Source organism: Poecile atricapillus, chromosome 5 (assembly GCF_030490865.1).
Source record: "Poecile atricapillus isolate bPoeAtr1 chromosome 5, bPoeAtr1.hap1, whole genome shotgun sequence".
Lineage (NCBI taxonomy): Eukaryota > Metazoa > Chordata > Aves > Passeriformes > Paridae > Poecile > Poecile atricapillus.
In genome coordinates, this window is record NC_081253.1 from 25,433,722 (window position 1) to 25,455,978 (window position 22,257).

The window sequence follows — 22,257 nt, forward strand, 5'->3', positions numbered from 1 at the left end:
TTGTTTGACTGTGTCATAGGCTCTCTTGAATTATTTTCCCACAGATGTTTGTACTTTCATTGTGTACCTTGTTAGCTGCAGTGGAACCTCTTGATCTTGGGCAACTGAGTTAGCTAAGAAATCCAAATTGCTGAATTTAGTCAGGGAGCTGCTTCAAGGTTCCACCCACCAGATGTTTCTGCTGCTTAGAAGTCTGGGACTTTACAGACCTGCCTGCTTTTTAATCCTTGAAGCAAATATCAACACATTTGAGATCTGGAAGCCCACGGCTCCACACGGAAACGAAGTGTTGCCATGACCACAGCTTTAGGTCTTGCATGCAAGACATTTATCCCAAGTAATAACAGAGAGGGTCTGTAGTAGGTTTGTTTTCATTTTTATCCCTTAGAATCCTTGGAAAGAAGCATACGTACACTTTAATGCTATAGCCAATAGAATGGCAATAAATCCTGCAAGACAACATACATTTGGTATTCAGAGACTTTATTTCCTTAATGTTTCTGAGGGGAACAATTTCAGTTGTTTGCAGGGCACCCTTTGAAATTAATAGAAATAGGATAATGCCTCACTCTTGTGCAGCATATTTTGAACAGTCGCATATGGGCTTTTCCCAAAAGCACAAAGCGCTCAAAGATCCCTTCACATAAAGAAAATCCCTTTACGTTTTTATTTCCAGGAGAGCTGTGCTCTGAGTAGTTGGAATATTAACTTTCCCAGCTGAAAAGTATACTAAGGTTAACAGGGCTGTAACATCTTTAACAGTGCTTCCCAGGCATTTACAGTGGATAATCAAAGAACTGAGGCACTCACTCAACCTGGGAAGGCATGGATTTATTTCCTGACTGTCATTGCAATGACCAGTGGCTTCATTTGACATAAATTGATTATAGATGGCTGTAGAATGAGAAGATACAGCTGATCCATTTGTTTTCTTCTAGTTATATTTCTCCATTTGTTATAAAAGGTTTTCAGAGTGATAAATCCATCAGATATTAAGCTGAAGTGAATTTGACTGTGCACAGTATAGCAAAACAGACATTTTAAAAATTTGTGTACCATACAGTTTTTCATTAATGTTTTTATTCTGCTGACAATAGTATTAATATGGAAGGCAGATTTTACCACAGTACAATTATTCAATGCCTGGAGAATTGACATTTTCAAATCCTAAAGCCATTCAGTTTCCATAGAATTTTAATATGGATTTGATTAATTCCATAGTATAATTTGATAACAGATTTTATCCTGTTCTTGTTGAAATCATTGGAGGCCCTCATACTGATGTCAATGATAATATGAGCAAACCTAATTTGATCATGCAGCAAGTACTCTTACTACCTTTTTTTGTTGTTGTTCCAAGAAGCGGTAAAGACTATTAAGCCTGTAGTGCACAAACCCATGCAAAATTACAATGGCTGGAAGTTAATTTTATCATCAGAAGCCCATGACAATTATAACACATCAGTGAGCAGATCATAACTTTTAGGACAGGGTGTATAAATTCAGGTAGAGATGATACTGAGTTCTTTGTGGTTTAATGCTGTCTGTGTATATTGCTTTTCTTAACAGTGTTAAATTTTGTGCTGCTTTTATTTTCTAATATTTGTGCAAGTTTTTTGTTGAGCTGAAAAACATAATAATAAGAGAACAGAATGAAAAACAGTAATAATAAGAGAATGGATTTTTATGGTATAGCAATGTGCAGAACAGGCCAAAAAAAAAAAACACAAAACAAACCCTACATCTGAATATTTCCCTAGCCTTAAGCTATATGCTGCATACTTAGTATAACAAGTCAAAATTGTAAGCCTGCACAAATCCTATCTGAAGCAAAAAATTGAAAAAAATAGTCACAGAATCATGTAATGGTTTGGGTTGGAAGGGACCTTAAAGATCACCCAGTTCCACCCTGCTGTAAGCAGGGGCACTTTCCACTGTCCTGGGTTACTCAAAGCCCCATCCAATAGAATTCAGCAGAATGACCAGGTTGAAAGAGACTTTCAAGATCATCGAGTCCAACCCAGCCCTAACACCATCACTACACCATGGCACTGAGTGCCACATCCAGTCTTTTTTTAAACACATCCAGGGATGGTGGCTCCACCACCTCCCTGGGCAAACCATTCCAGTACCTTATTATTATTTCCATGAAAAACTTTTTCCTGACATCCAACCTGTATTGCCCTTGACGCAGCTTGAGGCTGTGTCCTCTCGTTCTGTCTCATTGCTGCCTGGTGAAAGAGACCAACCCCCTCCTGCCTACGCCCACCTTTCAGGAAGTTGTAGAGAGTGATAAGGTCACCTCTGAGTAAACCTGGCCTTGAGCACCTCCAGCACCTCCACGGTTTCCCTGGGCAACCTGTCCCAGTGCCTCATCATCCTCAGTGAGCAATTTCTAAACCTACCCCTTTTCACTTTAAAGCCATTCCCCGTGTCCTGTCACTCCTTGTCCTCGGGAAAAGTCCATTTCCTTCTCTTTTGTAGCCTCCTTTAGGAACTGAAAGGTGCTATAAGGTCTCCCTGGAACCATCTCTTCTCCAGGCTGAACAGCCCCATCTCTCTCAGCCTTTCTGGACAGGATAGTTGCTTCAGCCCTGTGACCATCTTTGTGGCTTCCTCTGGACTCACTCCAGCAGCTCCACATCCTTTTGTATGTTGGAGGCCCCCATAGCTGGATGCAGCACTCGGGGTGGGGTCCCACAAGAGACACAGAATCACCTCCCTCAACCTGCTGGCCACACTGCCTTTAATGCAGCACAACAACAAAACTTGTTTTCGTCAAGACCAACTCATTCCCAGTTTATAATTACACTGAAACTTGCCAAATTTATGGCAAGAGCAGCTCTACCAGCAAACAGTACTGTTTTTGTAAGGTTTGTCATGTTGGCAGTTATCGCAATCAAAATTGTCACTTTATTTTATTTAAAATGTATTTCTCCAGTAAGCAAGAAATAATATCTAGACTTGAAAGGGATGCATGTTAAAGACTATTTTTTCTTTTGTTTTTTTTACATTTCTCTTGAGCGTGCAACATATCCAGCTTCAACTCCCTGCAGCAATACAAAATGCCCAAGAATAATGTTTTCAAAATCAATATATGCTACAGTTGAATATGAAACTCCACAAACCTAAATTGAAACTGTGAGAGAAAGCAGGCAGACTGAATATAAACAAAGCACCAGAGCTGGATTATGACCAAGATGCAAGTGCTAATATGGCCTCTTGAGAAAACTGCCATGAGACCTTCCCAGCATGAGCAAGTGTCAGAAAGCAGGGGTGTTTCAGGAGCTGGTGCTTATACCCAGGTGATTTTTTGTTTGGCTGCCTGGCATCTCTGTAGAGAGTAATATATACAGAGTTTCATTTGGCTTTTCTTTTTCACCTGGGTCATTTCATACCTGTGCACCCACCTTACTCTGTTTCTCCTCACCCTATGTACAACCTCTGTCTCTCTCTCTCGTGTTTCCTGACTGCTGCCCTCACTGCCACCACCACCTTCTGATGGGGTGTGTGACTCTAGTTTCTTGGAACTGCTGGAACTCAGAAAGAAGCAGTGAAATCAGAGTGCTGCTCTACACTCAGAAAAAGGAAAAGTGTGGAAATTATATACTGTATTTCTGGAAGTGCTGAAATGAGTACAGACCATGAAAAAAGAACTGAAGATTGTTTGTAGACAAGGTGTATGTGTATTTTGAGCAAAGGATCCCTCAAAGAAGGCAAGAGACCATCTATCTCTATTGTGACACATAGGAAAAGAGAGAAAACCATGCATTGATAGGACTCCCTGCTCCCCAGCACAGTCCCTGACAGACGCAATAAAGCATCTCATGTTACTACCTGTAGTATTTGCCCTTTTTATTAGTACCACATGCTATGTGACTGTCTCTCACATCCATCATTCCCTTTCTAACCAAGTTCTTACTCTGGAAAAATTGCTGCAGAGTTCCCAGTAACTTCATTTGCCTACAAGCTCAGAATTATTAATTAAATTCACAAAATATTTGGATCATGATCTTATGAGCCTGACTACTTGCAAAATTCCTACTTTTGTCTGTGGAGAAACATAAAGTCAATGATTTACAGCTGATGTATAGTCACAGTAGTTCAGCTGTTCCACTTGAGGCAGTTTGGGCTGACATGAAAATAAATGAAAAATAAAAAGGGTAAAAGAAAGATCACGGAGGCAATGCTGCAGACTTTCACAGAAGAGTTTGCAGTTTTGAGTCAGATTAATTAGTTTGCAATGGAGTATATTTAATCAAGAAGTAATTACTTTTCTTTACATTGTTGTCATGCATATAAGGACACATTAATTTGGAGGGGAAGACACAGGTTGATCATTTACCTGTGGAACTGAGAATTGTAAATTCGTGAAGAGGAGGGGAGGTTTTTAAACTTTTTGTTTGGTCCATAATTCATGAGCGTATTTGAGCCCTGTATTCTGTCTAACTCCACGAGAAATTAAATGTAGCCCTCCACTTCAGCCACCTTTTATAGGCTGGGTAAAGCAGACTTGTTATGCACATTTGTACAGTGTATAAAACAACAGTGTAAGCCCCAAACCCATTGGGGCCTCTGGAGGACTTTCACAGCATAAATATTACATTATAGTGTACTACTAGGCAGAAAGAAAACCCCAGAAGTTTTAAAAACAGCTCTTATGAACTGCCATAGTTTGTACTCTTGGAACAAAGCAAGATTTTATTCTTTCTGATTGCATCCTCATTTGAACAAAGAACAAATCCTAAAATGAGGGTGTCATGAATGAAAGACAATAGTTAGTGGTAAGAGTAGAACAATGGCCCAGTCTGGGTGCTGACACCACAGCCACTGCAGATGACTTTCAGAGACCTGTCGTGTGGCTAGAGGAACCTTCATCCACTTTTAAATGTGCTATATTAATATTCCAGCTCTGCAATGCCCTGAATTTCAGGTTTGATGGGGTTTTTCTACTGAGTTTCAAGCAATAGCTTTCAAAAGTACAGGGTCCAAATCAATTTCTAAGCAGTCCTTCCTCTTGCATACGGCCCAGGTAATACTGGTAACGTATCTTGCAATGTGGGAAATTTATGAGTCACTAAGATAAAAACTCAGTGTTTTGATTGCCTAAAATTTCTGTGGTTTATGACAGAAAAGTACTGTTTTTTCTTCTGTAATTATTTCCTCATGACTCCTTTGATATCTTTAACAGATTTGGAAAGAAGAAAGAAGATAAAAGTGGGAAGGCAGATCAGAAGGGGACTCCAAAGCAAGGTGTGCTTAAAGAGGAGGAGCTGGAGAAAATGAAAGATGAGCGTGAAAGGTGAGTAAATGGCAGCAGCATCTTTGTTCATCAAGTGAAAAACTTCAGAGCAAGGGGTTTCCTGAAGGAGCAGCCAGCCAGCCTGTCCCAGACAATGCCCACTGCAGTCAGGTCCAGGCTAGCCAGAGCATTAGGCTAGTCCTGGCTGAGTCAGAGCTGCTCTGTGACAGGAGCCTCTTGTTCTCCTGCAGTTTCTGGGACCTTCACTGGCACATTCAACTCCCAGTTTCTGCCTTAGCTGCTGAAGATCAGTTCCTTCAAAACCTGTTTCACCTCTGCTCATTCCCAAGGCCAGCTGAATTAGTAATTTTCTTCTCTACCTCTCTGCAGCAAGAACCTACTCCCTTCTCTCCTGAAAGCTTCTGCTGTTGTTTTCCAGCACTTCAGACCTCTTTGTCTTCAGCTGGCTGTGCCATCAAATAGTAGTTTTTGTACTTTGGTATGTTCTTTCCTGCACAGTGTTTGCTGGTAAACCATATGTTGCAATAATATGTATGCAACAAATGTTGACTATGCCGAGGAAATACCTGGAAGAAGTCAGGTTCAGATGGTTAAAATCACTGCTGGCAGAGGCAGGAGTCTGCCAGCAGTGGGATGGGCGAGAAGTGCATGGCAAGAAGCTGGGTGTGTTGGAGTTGTATTTCTGAGGTAAGACCCTGGGAGTCTGTCCTGTTCATAAAATATACTTTCCTATGCCCAGTCTTAGTGAATTCTTTATCTTTCCAGATTAAGAGATTTTATAGTTTTGTGCTTTTCCCCACATCTATCCTTCAGAAACCAGAAACAGTTTGTCAGTATCAACAAGGTCCAGAAAACTCCATTTTCCCTTTCCCCAACTCATCCAGAAGTATTTGGTATGCTGAAAAAGGTCTTTGTTTCCCTGTGATTACTGCTATCAGAGAAGTTGACGAGCCTATAGTTTGTGGCTCTCTAGAAGTGTCTGCAGATGCTGTAAAACTTTACAGTTTGTGGTAATACATTTTGTCAGTGCAAACAGAAAACTTTCAGAGGTCTCTCTCTTTCACTAGTGCATCCTCTCCTGGGAGAGGGAATGGAAGCAGACGTGGTTCCTTTGGGGCAGACAGTATTTCCACACGGATCAATGTGGTACTGGTACTTTGTGGTACTGGTTAGTGCCCAGGGAAAAGACACCCTGCTTTCATTAGAGTCATGCAGTGCATGGTCAGCACTACAAGTGGGAGCTAATGGGTTTGATTGGGGGAAAAAGTCAGTCCAAACCCTTGAAGTCTGCTGCTAATTTTTACTATTTTAAAAGCTGGCAAGGTGTCTAGTTACTAGAGCACTGCTACTGGATATGCTTAGCCAGTGCTTAAGTATTCAGTTCATCTAAGTTAAGTAGTGTCAGGAGAAACTTTGTACCATTTGTTTTAAAATTTCTGTGCTGTGTCCTTGATTTTGCCAGATTGATGAGTGCCTTTATATTAAACTGCTGACTCCCAATTTGGATACTGGCAATTTGAGAGGTATGTGTCCTTCATTTTAAAGAAGCCAGTGTCTTTTATTAGGATCCTGGCAAGCTAAGAAGCATGTATCCCATCTGTTAAAGGGCCAGTGTCATTTACTAAAATGTTGGCAGGCTGGAAGGAATGAACCCTTCTGTCTAGAGGTCTAACGTTCCAATTGGACACAAGATAATTGTTCTTAATATTTCTTTAGCGTTGTGTGCTTTTTTTTTAATTACAGTCACTGATTGACAGTAACTTGGTACGGCTGCATTAGAAACTGGCAGCTCAATGTCTTCATCATTCTAGTTTCTCTAGTAATGATTTCAGTTGTGACCTGGAAGAGTTTGTGACTGAAATGGAGAACAGCAGGTGTGTTGAGAAGTGGATGAACCATGATGATATTTTTAACTCACTTATTTGATTCTTCTTCTGTAAGGCACGAGAATAGGAATATCACACTTTAGTATCAGGTAGTATATCTTCTATCTCTGGGGGATTTAAATTAAATCCCAGAAAAACAGTGAAGAAATTTTCCCTATGTTATCCTCAACGGAATGCAACATGTGCTGTAAAAGCAAGCAATTTGCTTCAACTTTCTATAAGATCATGGTTCTTACTCCACTTAAGACTACCTACAGGCTTACTGTTGAACCCTTCTTGAGCTGGTTATAAAATAGAAGAAGCTTTGTTTTTGTTAGAAAAAAATTATATAAAGAAGCTACTTTTCCTGTATGGGTAAAAACTGTTTAGGAAATTGATTAAAATCACTAAGGAAACGTTACCTGACTTGAAGGTAGATCAGTCCTTTTGCTTAGTTGTTGACTGTTCACCTAATGATGACTCCCAGTAAGACAGTAAAGACAAGTTTTATAGCTCTGTCCCAAGATATAATAATTCTATAATGTAATTCAAGTCCAAGATTTTAATGCACACATTGGCAAAGAAAACCTTGTGGAACATTCACACCATAGATCACCTGCTCCTATGACTTCACTAGTTGCAATCCTGCATACTTGGTCTTGTATTTATAAAACTGAAGCTTAGTAGAACACATTCATATTTTCAGATCTGTTCTTGTTTAGTGAAATGAGCGTATGTTAAAACTACTGGGGATGTAATAGTAGAACAGACTACAGAAATTTTGCAAGTTTTGTCCCCTGATACCTGTGATCCTATATTTATCCTATATTTAACAGCTTGAACAAACTAAAATTGTTTTTCTAACATTTTAGCCTTTCTAGAATAGCTTAAATGCACATCTAATTCTACTTTTCCAAGATTAGCTGTATAATTAATTCTTGTTCAGACCCTCAATTCAATTATTAAAATCCTAAAGTCCGATTTTTTGCTTAAACAGTTTTCTTAAATGCTGACTGCCTACCATAGTAACTGATATTATGATCTTTCATCTGACTGGGTTTTTTTCTGTTGTTTTGTTTTGTTTTTCAGAGGCCATGTTGTCCATTTTGGACACTAGTGATAGAGGCTGGAATAGTTGATTTTTGGGCTGGGTGTGACAGGATTAATGATCAAGTGCTTTTCAGCATCTTAGCAGCTGTGGAACTCGCCTGGTTTTGGATATTGGTTTTGCATGCAATATATGCTTGGCAGCTCTCCAAAAAGCAGAATACTGTTCCAAGATCTCAGCTGAGAAAATTTTTTTTTTGTATGAAGTACATTTTCAGTTTACAGGACTGGGCTGTCTCTCATAGTTTTGCAGAGTTTTTTGATTGGTATTGGATAGGCTCAACAATATTTTCCAAAATCCCAGGGATAGGCTTTCTGCAAAGACTGCAGCCTTATTGCAGAAATTTTGACGAGCTTTCAACGTGCAAAAATGTCAGATGTGTTCACTGCACAATTATGGGCTGGCTGTGCAGTACAAGCTCAGTGAATCTGGCTCTGACAGGAAACATCAGCTCTTACGTAGGTGTGCTGCATGAGTGTAAGCCCATCATGCCTGGAACAGGTTGGATTTCCTGCTTGCACAGTGAAGGAATTGAACAGTGCATGTGCAACAAGTCTGGCACATCCAGAATGTGTTAGAGCTAGTGGGCGTATGCAGACAGAGTATTCAGTGCTCACTCTATGTGAGTGCAGATGATTCCCAAAGGGACAGGATTTGCTTGCACATTGGTCTTCAGTATAAATTTGCCTGGAAACTCCTCTTATGGGCTGCCAAGTTTCAGATTTGAACCTCAGAAAGTGAAAATAAATGTAGGATTTTGCTAGCCTAGTAATTTCTATTTCGATTCCACATTGTCCCAGTCTGTTTTCGGTACAACTCTCTGTGCTGCCTTGTAGCTGCAGTTCTCTGAAGCAGCTCCACATCCTGCACTGAAATGCTGACATCATTATTTTTTTTTACTGCTTGTATTCCCTAGCAATCCCCGCTGAGATCAAGGTCTCATTGTGTCCGTTGCTGTCAGGAAAGCTTGGGCCTGACCCCAAGCACTACAGTTGAGGTGGAAGAGAGAAAATCTGCCAGGAAAAAAAACATGTCCTCTGGGTGGGAATGTGACATTCAGGCAGTGCAGCTGCTTGTCCAGGTTCCTAAAAAGTCCCTGTCAGGCTAAGAATTGATTCCAGACCTCAGCCCCAGGCTTCCTTTCTTTTCAAAGCCAATACTTTATTACATGACTACTACTTCTGCAAGCTCCAAGTAGTGAACAGGAACTTTGGATGTTAGGCATTCCTTCTTTAGTAATAGCCTTATCTGTGTCCAATTGAATATGAATTTAGCGCCTTCTTTAAATTATTTTCTTCTTCTCTCCCTACCTCCTTAAGTTTTATTATGCCAAGGTGATGCAATGTCAGTGAAACTTGAGTGGAAAAAGACAGGAGCTCATGATAGTTCAGGAGTATTGACTTAACTGGTGGTACAGCTCTTTGAGGTGGTGGTTTGTCCTTCCTGACACAAGTCACATGCTTCATTGGACTGAGGCCTTATTTTAAATAAACTCATCATTTTGTTCATGCTTCAAAGAGTTTGGCTGTAATAAAGCATGTGCTTTAAAGGTCGAGAATCTGCCCATAAAAGGAATAAAGAAATGCTGTATCTGAGGGTTATTTTGATCAAGCTGACTCAAATCCGTATTTTTAGTGTGTTCAGTGTAAATTACTCAGAATTTATCATTTTAATGACAAGATGTTTGCTACATTATTAAATACTGGAAGAGGCCTTTTCTTTTCCTTCCCTCAAAAAAGATTTAATCCCTCCCTCCATTTCTTTCCCACTCATTTGAGGTTCTTTTCATTTTCTAACATTTGGAAGTAGTTGTAAAATGAACAGGAAAAATATATTAGAAGCATGAGTTTTACACATCATAATTTGTTTGCCTTTTAAATGCAAATAAAGTGACTATCAACTGAAAGAAAAATATTTTTCCTGTTTGTTTAATACTATTTTATTGGGATTTTCCTACTGAGACCTAAGTCTTCCAACAGAATTGAACACTTACTTGACATTAGAATAAAATTTACAAAATTAAGCACCTTGTTGAAAATGGGAAGATTTTTTGAAGTAGCATGAGAGTTAGTTAATAAGGAGGCACTCCATGTGAAAAATAATCCTCTGCGCATTTTTGTGGGAGTAGTTTTGTTAAAACAGTCTTGGTTTTGTAGCCCTTATTGGAAATTAATTGAGGAAAAATTTTAATAGCATTACAGTTTGAGTCGAGTGTTAGAGAAGCAGAAGGAATATCTGGTCCCTGCTTTATCACCGTCTGAACTGAATGCTTAAGTTGTACTGTATTTGAAATATGGGCAGAACTAAATGGTTTCAGTTTTTATATTAAAGACTGACTTCCTTTACTTTTCAGAAACCTTCCAGCAACTGAAGAGCATTTCTCTCTTGTCTTATCAGCCCTAATGCTTGTTGCCTGTTCCCATAGTTAAAAAATCAATACATATGTTTTTCATATTTGGCAAACAGAGGTTTAATTTTGCAGCTGCAAGATCTCTGCACGAAGGGATGCATCTTACAGAAATAAAAATATATAGAGTCCACTTAGAGAGGAGAGAGTACTTGGGAGTGAAACTTCATTCCCTTTTTGTCAGCATTTGTTTTATTATATTTAATTACAAACAGTTTGTATGTTACTGAAAACCAGAATGAAAATGAGAATACATGGCAGAATGGTAGAAAAGGGAAATGGCTTTGAATAAAAATTTGGAATTCAGACTGTTGCAAAAATCAAAGCAGTTTTTTTGAGTGCCTAGTGCATCTTAGCACACATTCATTCACACACGCATTGTTGGTGACCCCATGTAGCTTTTGTTCCTGTGTATTCCACCTGCCAAGTCTAAAAGCATTATTATAGCTGTTTAGAGTTCATATTGATCTCTGATAAAATGTCCATAATTGCTATTCTCGCCATTAAGCTCTGTGCTAAACCACATGTTTTTGGGCCACCTGAGCTTGTGTATCATTATTTATTAAGGGTTAATCCAACATGGTATATCTGTTCATTGAGTATTCCTGACTTTACAGCACTGCTAGGTCCTGTGGTTTAGACAAAATAAAGTGTTGGATGTGATCCCAGTTTTAATACTCCCAATTTATTATAACCATTGAACCCTGATCAGATCACGGATTGGATTGGATCCCAGTTTTTTAAATGTCCCAATTTATTGCTGGCTTGCAACCCTGATAAGAATACATATTTGATTAAGGCTTCAGTTTTCAAAAATTCCAGTTAATTACTTTTAGATTCTTATTAGATCATAGCTGTGCAGTATGGTATGTTGAAGTTATGAAAAAATTACTGGATGCTGTTGCACAGGTCAAGGTCATAGTTTCATTTTGTGCTGACAGTATGAAGCTATCAGATTTCTGTTTATTACTGTGGAAGCACTTGCACTGGACAGGAGGACAGAGTAATCCCAACCCATTGATTCTGAATGATTCTCAATTTAGATCTGCTGCTGCTCTGCATACCAGAACATGTAATAAAAGCCTACCATGGAACACTGGGAGATCGATGTTTGGTTACGAGTAGCTGAGGTAGATGGATCTCACCTACCTTTCACAGGTTTTGTTGTAACATTTAGAACCAGACAGCAATTTCTGAGCTGCTTCACGTGGCTTTTTTACTGCTGGAGGACATTCTTAAGACAGTATTGGGTCTACAGTTGGTCCCAGATTGTCCCAATGTTAAGAACATTGAGAACTGATGGTAACAAGAGTGGCACATGGGATTGGCCTTTTTCTCTAACTATCACAGTGCTATTCCAGGTGTTGCACACTGATGGAAATAGCAGTTCTAGGTGTCATAGCTGTGCTCTCAAAATGTAAGCACAGAATTCTCATCCAAGCCATTTAGCATCCTTGTTTTGCTCGTCATTGAGGCACCAGTATCATCTGGAGACACTTTTTCACAAGTTGTGCTGCCTGTCCACCTAAGAGATCAGAGCAGCTCAGGGGCAATGGCCTGGCTTTTTCTTGGCTTAAGTGGGCTAATGCATGGCTCTCTTCTGTATGTATCAAAGTTTTATTACTTGATGGTTGTTTTGGTTCTGTAAACCTGAAATGTTGCTAGAAACTTACAGGCCAAACTAATAAAGTGAACCTGGCCCAGGTACTAGCCAACCCATCTAAAAGAGTGCTTTCTAGGAAATGGACTATCCTGGCCTAGGGATTTCTTTGATGCAGTATTGAATGTAGGTCAGCTCTTGCCCGCTCCAGAATCAATAAGGGCATAAGAATTACTTGGAAGCAGCATTTCATTCCTTGCCCTTCCATTTGTGATATATGACAGTCTATCATAAATCGCTGGCATGCACTTTGAAGTAGTGCCACAGCACAGAATTCCTGTTTTCAGACTCCCTTAGCTACTACAGCATAAAAATGAGAATGCAACTCATGGGGATAGACAGGCAGGAAATCTGTTTGCATGTGTAAATCTCCATAGTGATCTTAAACCAAAATACCTGAAAGTCTTAAAGCTTTGACTGCTCAGGCAAAGCTGAGTTTTGCTTTCAAATCAAGGATTGTTAATTAGAAGCAACCTGTGAATCCCAGACTAACAGATGGAGACTGTTCCTGTTCTTGTACAGAGAAATTCTAGGAAATCCTAATCTAGAAATAGGTTCCAGGTTCAATGTCATGTGTAGAATAAATGTGCCTGGAGTATCATATCACATGATAGGCTAGGCTTGTTCCTTCCACTACTAGGATTTCGTTCAAATGAAGGCATAATGTTCATGCAGTTGCAGAGATGGTTGTGTGAACTCATGAGGCGTCACTAGGAAGTAGAGCTGCAAGTACCTATGCAGGAGATGTTCCAAGAATACCCCCTTAGTGACAGAGGTGGCCTGGAGACTCAGTAGGTGCCAGTTTTCCTGCGTTTGTCCTGAGTTGTGTTACTGCATGTGGTTGTGAATGCTGGGTTTTCATGAGGTGTCAGATCAATGTTGTGCCTTCCCGTGGTCATTACAAAGTTTCTGGTATTTTTTCCTAGAACAGTGCTACCAATCCTCAGTGGTTTTGCTTGATAACCTGCTACAATAATTGCTGGAGCCTAGTAAGTCAGTAGCAGTGATTCAGTTCATAGGTGGTTATCTCTGTCCCCCCATAGCTTTCCCGCAGGTATACTGTGGTTACTTTATACTGGTTCTCTGTTAATCTGATGAACTTCTCTGAAACAGTTTGTTTGATGTGTTAGTTGGAGAAGTTGGAGGGATGATTATGTGGCTTTGACTGCAATTGGTATTGTGTGCACTCCTAACATTAAGTTCCCAATGTCTAAATTGTAAGCAAAGTCTTACTTTCCAAGAGTATTGTTATTTTAATCCTCTTTTCATGACTGTTTGCTCCAGAATGAGTATTAACTCATTCTGTTCACAAAAGGGACTCAGGTATGGTATGCACAGCTACTTACATGTCTTTTTAAACGGCAAAGTGCAAATGACAGCAACCTGAGAGTTCCTGTAAATCAGCACCAGGAGCTGGGCCTTGCAACTGCAGCTAAGGGGTGCAAAGGCCCTGCAGACTCAAGGCCATTTTGCAGGGGGGTGCTTTTAAAGGCATCAGAACATCTCAGGTGAAAGATGTCAAAGTAATTCTGAAAAACCTGGAATGTTTCCACTCCCTAATCCCCATTGTTACAAAACAAGGAACATCCTGTTGACAGAAGACTGAGAAAACTGATCTGTGCAGTCTGCCTTGTTTTCAGCAAGAGATCGAGAAGGGTGACCTTCAGACAGTTCCTTACAATCTAAATTTTACTGATACTGTCATTTGAAAATGATAACTCCAGGGTAGTTGTGAGTAAAGAAAATTACATAATGCAATAAACTACAGGCCATAAAATACTTGGCTTTTCTGATAGTTTGCTTTCTGTAATCTGCTGCATTTCACCCAATGTGCAACTAATGTAGACAGGCAGAAAAACTTTCTCTGATTTAACAGCAAGGGTAAAAATCATGTTCTCATTGAAGTTAATAGGACAGGAGAAAACACACTGACCTCATTATAGCCAGCATTTTCTTTAGAGGGCAGGATCCTGTGTAAGCTGGTAATCACTCCTTGTTACATCTGAAATAAATGGAAGAACATTGAGACCTCAGTCTTGTCTATCCAAAGCTCCCATTTCTCATTTCATGGTATGAAAAGGCTATGTTTAATCTTTAGTTTCTCATAATCTTAAATTTTAAGATTGGCATAGCTCTGTCTCCTTAGGTTTTTCTGTCCTCCCAAGGCAGCTTCTTTGGTGAGTTCCATATTTTACAGGTAGTTTTATGGAACAGGCAATATTTTATGAATTGGTGGGTTTTTATCATTGGGACATTCAGTGGGGCTACATAAGCTATATCTTGTTACCCTGAGTTAGTCTCTAACTCCCTTGAATTTGTGGCTTTTCTGTCTTGATTTCTGACACTGTTTCTATTCTTGTTTACAGTTACAGATACTAGTTATGGAGGAGATGTTCAAATCCAGCAGGATAGGATGAGCTGGAATGAAGAAACACTTGCATAGCTTATAGAGAGGATGTTTCTGACAAATACGACACCAGTAGAATACCCTGAAAGATATTGATTATTTCAATATAATAACCCTAAATTAGATATTTGATTATTTGTGAGTCCAAATTAGATGTCCTCAATTTGCTGGCAAGAGGTGTATTTTGTTTTTATTATTTTTTTTTTTTTTTTAAGCTATGGGACTTGCCTGCCTCTAGAGTTTTGTTAGGTGATGATGTTTGAAAAAATAAAAATGAGTCTTCAGATAAGAGGTTTGAATAGGATTGTTAATGTCATTATAGGCCATGTCTGTCTGAAAAACAATTATGAAATTTTAAAAAAATGAAAAGCACTGTACTGAAATAATCTCCTCAGATGCTCAACTGAAATATACCCATTCCCATCAGTGATTATGGCTTATGAATGTCTAAAGGAAGGATGTATTCATTTCACTGTTATGTAAATGAATGAAAAAACAAGATTTTAGTTACCAAAATATATTTTGCTAGCAGCTAAAAAGGAATTAAAACATTAAACCCCCTGGAAATCTAAGTGACCTCCTGCAGAAATAGGCTGCTTGCCTCTAGACAACCCATTACTCAATATATGTATGAATTAGGTAAATGAGACGCAAAAGCAGATATTCAATCAGATGTAAATTGAGTAATCATTACAGTATGTAGATCTCAGGGAGAGTCACATGAGTGGAGAAAAAAGCAATGGAGTGGCTTTTATTCTGCTGTTCTCAAGGAACAACTGAGTAGAAGAATGTTTAGCATCTCAATCATCTCAAAAGACTTTAAGGATTAGATCTTCTTAAGTTTAGGTATACATTAAAGTGATGGTATGCACATTTGCTACTTTTATTCTGCTTCTCTTATTGCAAATGGAATAGAAATTATCCTAAAAGACCTATGACCCGGTTTCTGTTACATGTTTTGTCTCTGCTTTGTATTCATTCTTCTCCCGCAGGAACTTCTTTCATTCACTTTGCCAGCATCTTGCTCATTTATGTACTCGGTCACACTTCCACAAAGACTGTTACTTTTACACCACCACATAAGAAATTTTGCTGTATTCATCTGAAGTACAAAGTCCCTTGGTGAAATACCTTGGTTATTTTGGTTAGAAAATAGTTTTTGAGTCCTGTATTTGACTACTTAGATATGCGCCTTGAGGTTCGAAACATGTCATTCTTTGTGCTCTGCTCAGTACTAAGTATGTGGTCAGTTCAAGGTAAAAAAAAAAAAAAAAGTTACATTGCCCTTATTTTCACTGGAAAGTCAGAAAGAAGCAGGATTTTCTCAGAGCTCACAGGGAGTGCAAGGGTTCAAACACTTCCGAAGGTGTGATGCTTTTTGTTGTGAGCTTGTTTTGGCTGGTTGTCCCTACATTAAGCTGTTGTGATGTGAAATGCAGCCTTGCAGGTCTCCGAGTAAGAGAGCCCATGGTCTCTCCTGGGCCAAGCTTGCCACATGCAGGTGTTTCACTCTGGTCAGATGTAGCAGCTGTCAGTGCCACTGAGTTGTTTCTCGTGTCTCCTGTTGGGCAGCAGGCACCCTGTCTGCAGCCTGGGAGACACCAGTCAGGAGGACATGAGTGTCCAAGTCTCGTTCTGATCCAGTGCCCCTCGTTTGCCTGTGCCTCAGTGTACAAAGCTCATTTTGAGCTGGGGCTGCTGCTGGGCCCCCAGAAGTGCCAGGATGGGCTGCAGCCAATGTCTTGCTGTTCATTCCCCATTGAAGACCCCATCTTTTGAAGACCACAGCTTTTAATGACCCTGGCATTCTTTGGGATGCAGCATTAAGTCCTGTATTTTAATTTTCACAGAGTCTTAGAAGCTTCAGCATTTTCTTGTTACCCACTCACAACCCACCCACCCAGCTTCCAACTGCTAGGCCAAGATATGAGAAGTATCTCTTACGGATTTTCCTAGCCCTCACATTCCATTCCCAAAAGCATTTCTGGGTCTTCTCCAAAAGTCACTTCTGCTCAGCTCTTCTGTAGTTTTCTTGAGGTAGTTCACATCTCTTCCTGCAGCTGCTTCACTCTGTGTATTCTGCAGTCTTTTAATCCAGCGTTTGCCTGTCAGTGTCTCTGTCACTGATGTCAGGCTAAAGCATTTTACATTGTGTTTGTCACAGGCGGTGAATACATATGTGGTCATTGACAGTAGCTCACAGAAACACAATAACTTGTTAAGCCACAGTAACTCAATCGTGTGTCTGAGCTGCAGCTGGAAGGAGCTGTTTGGGCTGTTAACCCTTTCATGGCTGCTGCACTTGACGTGTGTGCGTCTTTTCATGTGTTACTAGATGAGAACTGACCGTGCATGATTTGTGCAGATATGTCAGATGGGAAGATTATTTGAAGGATAAATGAGAGCAGTCCTTGATTTGTAGCTCTGGGGGTGTGCTACTGGACAGTACATGAGGTGTACAGAAGTGTTTTCAAAATACTGTGTCCCACTTCCAGAAGCACAATATGTATATGGATTCTGTCTTCATTTGACTTCTACAAATGCAACATGTTTTCATAAAATTGCCTGGAGTTATATTAAGGTTATATATATTTTTATCAAACTATATATTTTCTGAAATTATTTCACAGAATCACAGAATGAACTAGATTGGCAAAAACCTTTGAGATCATCAAGTCCAACATATTTGTTGTAGAGAAAGTCTAGAGCAGGATATATGTTTATATGCTATTAAGAAAAAGGTGGGTCACAAGAAAAAAAAGGACATTTCCCGGCGTCCTGGCTGCTCGTGTGCCAAGGCTCTGTTTTTACAGAAACACACTAAGGGGAGTTGATGCAGTTGTGCAGTGGTTTAACTGGAAAGCACAGAGTTCAGGAGATGGAAGAGAGAAAGCAGAATTAATATGAGACCCTCAAAAGGAAATATGTGTAATTTCCCTTTATTCTGTATGAGTTTTTCTTTTCCCTTTCCCTCATTAAGAAGTTTGTAGAAACTGTAGTGCCTCACTAAATTGTTGAGATGGTGATCTGTACCTGTCTTCAGCTCTGGTTTCACTGCCAGCATCATAGTGCTGAGGGACATTTTATCTTTCTTCACAAATTTGCACCAGTTGTTTAACCAGACCCATCCAGTGCTGCAAGTGGGGGCTGCCTTGTAGTAATTGCTCAATGAGCTGTTTGAAGTTACACTTGTATTAATTTGAAAGTCTTTTGTTTTTTTAGGTTGGTTGGTTGGTTTGGGGGAGGTTTTGGGATGGAGAATAAAGATTTTGCTGTTTCAAACAGGGAGAATTTCAAAGGTAAGTGCAGAAATGGTGAATGAGTGGGAGACAGAGAAGTAGCCTGCTTAGTAGAGTTGGCAGAGCATTAAAGAAGGAGCAGCATTATGGAAGGAACAGCAGTTTGGGGTTGGTGGGTTTTTTTTCTTTTTTTTCTTTTTCTTTTCCTTCAGTAAAAAAATTCTGGGCACCTACTGGTGTGTGCTATGGATAAGATTGTTTTAAAACTATGTGAAAACACAATGCCAAGATACAGTGTAGAAATTTAAAACTTCACAAAATTGTGAGAAATTTCAAAGGTGAAAAACGTGTGAGAAGACATAAAAGGACAGATAAACAGAAAGAAAAAACAGCCATCTGATAGTCTGTTCCCCTATATTTGAACATTTGGATTGAAATGAAAAAGAGATCACTAAGCAAATTTTATAGATTTATGTGGAAGAGTAAAAAGAAAACAAGAAATATTAATGCAATTGTAATAGATGTATTTAAAGGCTGAAACATTGAACATAAAGAATTTCACATAGCTGGGTAGTCAATACTGGTCCATATAATATAGAATGGAAATAATTGTTTTTGAGAGGATTTGACTTATAATACTGGCAGCAATTGAAGATTGCGCTCAGAAGGAGAAGCTGAAGAAGCTAGGCTTATTCACAGGAACAAAAGAAAATTGTGGTGACCTAATTCCAGCTTTTGTTGTACAGAATATACCAGTATTGATAGCAGGACAAATTACTCGTTCTGTCAGACATGAAAGCAAGATTAGCGTGGTGCTGCTGGCTGCACTACTCTTGCTTTCAAAGCAGTCTCAAATACCTGGGGGACCAGTGATCTACTGGTCCAGAGAACATGAAGGCTCATCATTTTCTGAGAAATTACTGTGACTCATCTCGGGTCTGTGCTGTGCCTTCTGCACTGACATGTGATATGACTGTTCCTTGAAATGCAGTGTCCTCCCATTTTTCTGCCTGTGTACTGTGTGTACATGTACCCGTGTGTGCCATAGGATTCATATCTCACTTGATATATTCCTGCACTGAATTCTGTGTTTGGGTGTTTCTGGTCACTAATTGAGGGTGAAGCACTCCACAGTTTACCAGGTTAAACAAACCAAGTGACCTCAGCTGCCCTCCTAAGTCTTGCCCTCGAGGCCTTTCATCATCTTGGTTTCCCTCCTCTGGACACACTCAACACTTTGATGTCCTTTTCATGTTGAGGCGCCCAAAGCTCAATCAAAGCATGCAGTCTCCAAAGTGGGGCACACAGGATTTGAGTACCACAGAGGAGAAAGTTCATCTGCTTCAATGAGGGAAGGCAGAGTGAGTAGCGAGCACCCATCCCCTTGACAGCTGTATCACACATCCTGCTGTAAGGTGTGATTATATTTCAAGTGTTGAAAACCAGCATCACCTCTAGGTATGTCCTAGCACACTTAATGGAGATGTGGAACTGGATGGCATGAGTGGTACACATCTAGTATATATGTAGAAATGCATGTTGTTCTCGTTAGAATTATTTGTGAACCTTTTTATCTACAATTTATTTTCAAATTATTAGCATTTGTTTTGATGATACAAATCTAGTAAAACAAAGTAAGTAGTATGAATCCCATTCTGCACTTAGTAATTCCTGTCTATCAGAGGGAAGCTGCCAGTGTGCTCATCTGTTTTTCTAGGGAACATTTTTATCCATGCCTTTTAAAAGACTTTCTCCGGAACACCTTAATTTTTCAATATGCAGAGTCCTGAGACCATTAAGTTTTACTGGGATAACTAAGTCTGCCAGACCCTTTTCACTTTTACTCCTGTGGTCCTGTTTTTCTACATTGCTGTTGTGCTTCCAGTTACAGTCAAAAGCAAATGTTGACTTCTGTCCAACATTGCATCTCTGTATCTTTCTTCTGTTCCTTGTTTCTTCTTCCACACTCCTCTATTTTCTGTAAATTATATTTATTACATACCATGGTCAGCATTCTGCCAGATCCATCTCACTGCACTTAATTACACTCTGTTGAAGAGTAGCTGAGCAGTTAACGGAAGAGCTCACAGTCTTGCTGTACATTTTTTTTCTCCAGCAGGAATGTTGAATCATTGAATATCATCTTAGCTTGACATTTACCTGAATATGTTTTACTATTCCAGAGAGGTTTCACAATGGCCCTGATTAGCAGCAGCATTTTGTAATACCACTTAAGGCTTTATCACAGTGGAATACTGCCAGTAACAGTCATTAATTCACTTATATGTACCAATTCATTTCTGTCAAATTTCGATCAATTTCTTTGCTGTTTTACTTTATCCCTATACCCTATATAATAAGCTGTGTTTTTCACAGTTATGTAGCCAAAATATTTTTTTTTTAAAATTAAATTTTCAGCAAATTAATTGTGGTCCTTTGATTTGAGACAAATGTGCCATCTCTCCATTTACGTTCACAATTAATCCACTTTTCACAAGTTAATGTATTTATGAGTCTAGGTGGGTCGAGTAACCAAGGATCGGTAACAATTTTACTGGCTAATTTAGATTAAAAGGTTTGGGATTGGGTTAGGTATATACAACTGCAGTGTGGAAGGTAGGTATAGAATTAAACCTGTATGTGTTCATGCATCCACACTTGTGAAAAGCCACACTATATTCAGCATTTCTTTTTTTTCATCAGAATGGCAACCAGGACTGATTACACAGGTGATTGCCAGAGATAAAGAACAAAATTGCTGCATGCACCACTCTGTTTTATCTGGCACCAGTTTCACAGTGTACTGAAAGCTCTAAATGGTTTGGTTCAGGGTTGGTGTTTCAAATTTGTGTGATGGTTACCATTGAAGCAGATCCCACTGTATATTTGTTCTTTGTTTTTTATTGTTAGGATTGGTGCAAAGCATCTGGAGTTACGGCAAAAGCAGCTGAGGGGCCTTAGTGATTATTCTACAGGTCCTGGAGGACCTGACATTGATGATGATGAGGTGGATCCAAACTATGCCAGAGTGAACCACTTCCGAGAGGCTTATCCACCAGCAAGCATCTACAGACCCTCATCACCAGCAGTAGGAGAAACCTTTGTTTATCTGCGGGACTCTTCCTCAGCACCAATGGAGAGGGAGCACTTGGAAGGGCTGTATGCAAAAATAAACAAGCAGCACTACCCACAGACTTCTGGTGACAGGTAATATTGCCACCTGGCATTACAGAAAATGATAACTTGGTGGGCAGGGAGCCTGGGGCCTAGGCAGGGAGTCAGATATGGGACTGTTCTGAATTTACTGACTAGAAAGCCATGAATTTCCTCTTACCCAAAAGCAAGATTTGCTGCAGCAGTAACCCCAGAGCATCTGAGCAAGACAGCATTCAAACAGAAATCATTAAAGAAAAGTCCATATTTCACAAACAGAATGAATGAACTGACTGCAGTCCAATTCCTGCACTGCTGAAAGAGTGTTTTTTCCTCTTTCAATCAGGAAAAGTTCTTACCCTGCAGCAAAAATAATATCAGTTTTCAGATCCCTTTCGATCCTGTAGATCATCAAGTGCCTATTAGTAACGGGTTTTGTGTGATAGCATGATATATTGTATGGTTTATGGTTTAAATTTTCCCAGCTGTGTGATATTACACACTTTCAATTAGTTTGGGGAGAAGACTGAGAATCATGGCATTTTTATGCAGACTATGAAGTGTGGCTTCACAAGACTGATTGCCTTTCACAGCCTTTCCAATAACTAAGTGGGGAGGAAAGAACAATTTTTAATCCTTACTGTCAAGCTTCCAGCATTAAAGAAAGATGGTCAAGTTTTTTCCTGGGTTAAGGGGGAAACGAAAAATCCTTTGAGTTGATGATGTACCAACCATTACCATGATTTTAAAACTTGTTGCTTCTGGAATTTGGGGCTAAAACAACATGAGACTTCATTTGTGGCATTACTATATCAATGTTGCCTTTTTCAAACCAAAATACAAGTATGTGGGCAAGTCTGTGTGGAAGGAAGAGTTGACAGAGGACAGACGTGGGGAACTTTAGGAGCTGCACATGCTTTGAGTTCATATTACAGTCTGTAGTGTCTTCTCATAGCCTCAGTCTGTGCCATGTAATACCACACTCGTTAATTTTGGAGAAATATGTCAGCACAGATATAGGAGTGTTTCCAGTTTGTGGCATCATAGTCCTTAAAATCATTTACTGAGTCATTGTTATAAATACTATAAATAGAATAAAACACTTCTGGCATAAATCTAAGTTCATAGCAGGGAATGGGCCAAGTATCTCCCTCT

General features: G+C 39.5%; 1 protein-coding gene across 5 annotated transcripts in view; it reads left to right on the forward strand.

Annotated features, from left to right (window-relative positions):
- Nucleotides 1–22,257, forward strand: part of PARD3B (par-3 family cell polarity regulator beta) — a 393,890-nt gene that overhangs the window by 292,309 nt on the left and 79,324 nt on the right. For 3 of the 5 annotated variants that reach the window (XM_058839498.1, XM_058839500.1, XM_058839499.1), the window contains 2 exons: nucleotides 5,192–5,302; nucleotides 20,860–21,156. In XM_058839498.1, the coding sequence (XP_058695481.1) occupies nucleotides 5,192–5,302; nucleotides 20,860–21,156 (408 nt within the window). The remainder of the gene's footprint in view (nucleotides 1–5,191; nucleotides 5,303–20,859; nucleotides 21,157–22,257) is intronic. The other 2 variants (XM_058839501.1, XM_058839502.1) reach the window with 1 other exon arrangement.